General features: G+C 63.7%; 1 protein-coding gene across 1 annotated transcript in view; it reads right to left on the reverse strand.

Annotated features, from left to right (window-relative positions):
* The window catches only part of LOC103903518 (zinc finger protein 282-like), a 31,495-nt gene that overhangs the window by 17,854 nt on the left and 8,618 nt on the right, over positions 1–5,023 (reverse strand). Inside the window, exon 7 of the mRNA XM_019473435.1 lies at positions 4,354–4,399. Within this exon, the coding sequence (XP_019328980.1) occupies positions 4,354–4,399 (46 nt within the window). The remainder of the gene's footprint in view (positions 1–4,353; positions 4,400–5,023) is intronic.

Genomic DNA, 5,023 nt, shown 5'->3' on the forward strand with positions numbered 1-5,023 from the left:
GAGGGTGGGTGAGGGTGTGAGGCGCTCGGCCGAGGCCTTGAGGTTGCCGCCGGCGGGGTCTCAGTGGGGCCTGGAGATGCTGAGGGCAGTTGAGGGCTTTGCCATGGTGCTGGGGGGCTGCGGGGATCGGCGGGGCCAAGGCCTGTGTCGTGGCACTTGGGGTGCGCCATGGTCGAGAGCCTTGCCGAGGTGCTCACCGTGGCCGGGGGCTTTGCCACGGGCACAAGACCTGCACTGTGGCCACGGTCTTTGCCAGGGTCTTAAGGCACTCAACGGGAGCTTGAGGTGTTCGCCATGGCCAAGGCCTTCACCAAGGTCTTCACCGTGGCCTTGAAGCACTCACCATGGCCTTCGTCTTTGCCATGGCCCCAGGGCCCTCACCAGGAGCTTGAGGTGTTCGCCATGGCCAAGGCCTTCACCAAGGTCTTCACCGTGGCCTTGAAGCACTCACCATGGCCTTCGTCTTCGCCATGGCCCCAGGGCCCTCACCGGGAGCTTGAGGTGTTCGCCATGGCCAAGGCCTTTGCCAAGGTCTTCACCATGGCCTTGAAGCACTTGCCATGGTCTTGGTCGTTGCTATGGCCTGAAGGCCGTTGTGAGAGCTTGAGGTGTTCACCGTGGCCAAGGCTTTCACCGTGGCCTTGAAGCACTCGCCATGGCCATGGTTTTCGCTATAACCCTGAGACCCTCACTGGGAGCTTGAGGTGTTCACCATGTTGGTCATGGGCCTTCAAGGCCTTCGCCATCGCCTTGAAGCACTTGCCATGGCCATGGTCTTTGCCATGGCTCCAACGCCCTCAATGGGAGCTTGAGGTGTTCACCATGGCTAAGGCTTTCGTTAATGTCTTCGCCATGGCCTTGAGGTGCTTGCCATGGCCAAGGACTTCACCATGGCTCCAAGGTCCTCACTGGGAACCTGAGGTGCTCACTGGGGCCCTGAGGGTCTCACCATGGCCAAGACCCTTGCCAAGGCCTGCATCATAGCCAAGGTCTTCACCATGGCCTTGAGATGCTCACCATGGCCAAGGCCTTTGCCATGGCCCCACGACTTGTACTATGGCCAAGGTCTGTGCAATGGCCCTGAGGCTCCTGCTGGGAACCTAAAGTACTTGCCATGGCCAAGGCCTTCGCCATGGCCCTCGGGCCTCGTGCTGCAGCCCTGGTGCTTTCACCATGGCTGTGGCCCTTGCCATGGCTCCAAGGTGCTTGCCATCACCAAGACCCTTGCTGTGGACCTGAGGTGCTGACCATGACCAAGCCCCTCGCTGTGGTGCTCACTGTGGCCCAGAGGCGATGGCCATGGCCCTGAAGTTGTTGCTGTGGCTCCTGTCATGGCCCTGGGGTGCTTGCCAAGGCTGTGTCCTGGAGGCACTCGCCCTTGCTGTCAACGCGGCCACGAGGCCCTCGCTGTGGCCTTGAGGTGCTCCCCATCGCCCTCAGCCTGGCCCTGAGGTGCTCCTTGTCACCCTCTGTGTGGTCCTGAGGCACTTGCCATGGCCCCGAAGTGTGTGCTGTGGCTGAGGTGCTCACCATGGCCCCGAGGTGTGTGCTGTGACTCTCACCGCGGCCTCTGTCGCGGTCCCAGTGCGCGCACCATGACCATGACCCTCTCAGCGGCTCCCGTGGTAGCTGGCTGGGGTCCCCGGGTGCCTCTGGTTGGAGAGGGCCGGGGGCCCTCGCCATCACCCCCCACTGCCGCCACCCACCGCTGCCCTTTCCTTTTCTCCCCTCCCAGGTGCTCTCAAGCTGGGGCGAGGGGATGAGGTGCCCCCCTGCCGCGTGGTGTGCCGAAGCGGCTCTTTAGATCCTCCCCGGCCCAAGCCTCCCCTGCCATGGATGCCTCGGGGGCTCTTGCTTCGGCTCCCTCCTCCGCGGCTCCCTCGGGCTCCCGCAGCCCCATGTTCCCCCCAGGAGCTGACAGAGAGGAGTGGGGACCGAGGTTCAATTGTGCCCCTTCCACCTCTGCCGCAGCCTCGCAGGCGATGCCAGCGTCTGGCCGGAAGAGGAAGGCCAACTTCTCCAATGACGAGACTGAGACGCTGGTCTGGAATGTGGTCCGGCATTTCAGCGCCCTGTATGGGTCTGAAGCCCTGCGGGCTCACCCCGTGCGGCGGAAGCAGCTCTGGACCCAAATCCAAAGCCGCGTCAACTTCCTGGGCTACACCGAACGCTCCATCGACGACCTCAAGCACAAGTGGCGCGACCTGCGGTTGGACGTCAAGAAAAAGATCACCTCCAAGAAGCACCTGCCCATGAACCGCGCCGGCGGGCCCCTCCACAAGCCGCGCCTCACGCCCCTGGAGAAGATGGTGGCTTCCACCTTCTTGCAGGCCAGCCACGACTCGGAGCCCGAAATCATCTTGGACCCAGGTCAGTCGTGGTGGTTCTCTGGGGAGAGGAGAGTTGGAGTAGCAGAGTCCTGTGCTGCGTCCCCACCTGTGCTCTCCGAGGGATGTCCGGCCTGGTAACGTCACCAGGCCGGTCCCCCTGAGCTCCATGGTCTACCGAGCATTTGTGTTTTGTGCTAGCTGGCGTGGCGTGGATCATGGAAGGAGACACTGGGGTTTTGCTCTCGTATGCGGTTTGTGTCGGGATTACGGCCTCCGGCAGGGCCGTGGTCCTGTCGTGTCTGAGTAGCAAACCACCAGGGTTGGAAACTGCGTGCGCTGGAATTAAAAATCCACTGTGGAAATGACCTGGGATCAACAGGAACACCTCAAACTTTGTGGGAGCGGGTCTTTTTTGGTTTTTTCCTTTCTTTAATTTCATACAGTGCCTGGCCTTGCTGGATACCGTCTAAAGGCAGCCGGTAAAAGATGGGATGGGATTTTATTTCCCCTGTTCCTTTCAGGGTCAGTGTCACCCATGGTCAGCTGAGGTCAGAGGGAGCAGGAGCAGCTGCTTCAGTGCAAAGTCACACCGTACTCCCGCAGCATCTCGCACCCGGGTGCCATGCGTGGCCAGGGGGAGCCAGTGGGTCCCTGGGCAGGCCGTGCCTTCTCGATGGGGCTGTGCCTTTGAACCCTCCATCGCCGGCAGAGCAAGCCTGTGTCTTGGCCTCCCGCAGGGCGCAGAGCCCTCTTGCCGGTCCCGCTCTTGGGTGATGCCTGTTCAGCTCAAATGCCCAAGAGATGCTCGGGGGGAAGATGCTGGTGAAAGACCTGACATCGGTCTTGCAGTAGTGCTGAGCTGGGCCCACGGGTACACCCCAACTGGGCTTTGTTACTGGCCAGGAGGCAAATACCCGCCCTGCCCTTTCATTTCCACAAAGGGGATGTGTCCCCAGAGGTCACCAGGGTGAGTTGTTCCTGCTCCTTCCTCTGCTCTTTGATTTCAGGTCGGCCCGTCAGGTTTCAGTGGGGACGAGTGGGCGGCGTGGGTCTCGTTTCACTCGGGTTCAGGCTCGGGCTGTCTCTGAACCAAACGCCCGTCTTGCTGCAAAGCAGAAAAGCTCTGGGCTGGAGGAAGAAGTCCTGCGGGACATTTAGGGGATGCCAGTGCCCTCGGGGCTGGGCGAGTTCAGGATGGTCCTGAGGGCGAGCGATCGCACAGGCCAGCCTTGCAGGAGGAGCGTCTGCACCTCAGTTCAACTGTCGTCCCCCCCCAACGTCACTCCCCTGCAGATTCCCTTGGGACCCTTCTTCTGGGGAGCCCCATCCGCCCTTCTGTGGGGGCACGTGAGCCGCCGGTGCCGTTGTCGCAGCGGCTGAGGCTGGATTCTCTCTGTCCCGCAGATCTGTTCTTCCCCGGCGCGACCAAGCAGTCCTTCATGCACCTGCAGCCCGGCGTGAGCCACCCCAGCATCTACATTGACACCAACGGGCAGCCCTCGTCCCTGCCAGACGTGGAGGGCTCCGCCGTGCCCCGGCTGGCAGTGCAGAGCCCCGACCCCTCCGTCATCTGCGAGTACAGCCGAGGGGAAGGACAGAGCAGTTCGGGTAAGGCTGCGGGAGAGGCTGCTGCAGGGCTTTAGGCGGCGGAGGGAGGGCGCAGGGTCTGGATGGAGAGCCGCTGGGAGCGTGGCGGCCGGTAAAAGGTCGCAGTGGTTGTTTGCACCGAGAGCCCAGTCCCGACGCGGCGTCTTGCTGCTGGTGGGGCTGGGTGCAGCCCTTGGGCACGGCGCTGGGGGTGGCACCGCGGGGGACACCCTGACCGGAGACGATTCCCTGTGCCTTCCCAGCCTGTGCGATTGTCTCCTGGTCTGCGAGTCCCGAAGGGCTGTGGATGCCTAACGGGGAACTCGGAGCACAGTTTCATAACTGCCGAGGGTTGTTCGGTGGCAGGAGAAGGCGGCAAATCCAAGGGAAGGCAAAGGCCGGGGCCATCCCTGTGTCACACAGGGGCCTGGGGAACTCGCTGCGGGGGGACGAGGGGCGTGCGAGGCAGGTAGGGATGAGGGCTGCGCAGATGGGGCAACGTTGGCCTGCAGTGTCCTTCGGGAATGTCCGTGAGGGGGATGTCCGTGTGTCGGGGAGGGGCAGGGGTCTGGGGCAGCGGCTGGGGCTCACTGGAGGGCTTTTCTTCTCTTCCAGCCGAGTCGGGACCGGAGCTGCGGACTCCGGACATGTCAGCCATTTCCCCGTCCCTGCGAAACGAATCCCTCGTCTCCTATGCCTCCATGTCGGAGGAGGAGGAACGGGAAGGCCGGGAGGTGGAGAGGGGCCACGGAGGGGCTGTGGGGATACAGCCCGGGCCCGAGGCCCCCATGTCTGCGGAGGAAGACATGAAACTGTCCCGCCAGGCCATGCTGATCCGCAGGTGCAGCTCCCAGGGCTCCGTCACCTCCCTGCCCGAGGACCCTCTCAACCCCGTGGACGCTCACTCGGACTGGGGCCATGAGGGGGTGTCCGACCTGCCCCCCCTGGGCCGTGGGCTCGACTCCTCGCACCCCGAGGAGCAGGCGGGGGGCCCGGGCCCGGAGATGGCGCACCCCGAAGGCGGGGGGCCCGGGCCCGGCCCGCTCCGCTGCATGGCGCCCTGACCGAGGAGTCACTGCCCTCCTCCGCCTCCCCCCCGGGGGACG

Source organism: Aptenodytes forsteri, unplaced genomic scaffold (assembly GCF_000699145.1).
Source record: "Aptenodytes forsteri isolate BGI_AS27 unplaced genomic scaffold, ASM69914v1 Scaffold428, whole genome shotgun sequence".
NCBI lineage: Eukaryota > Metazoa > Chordata > Aves > Sphenisciformes > Spheniscidae > Aptenodytes > Aptenodytes forsteri.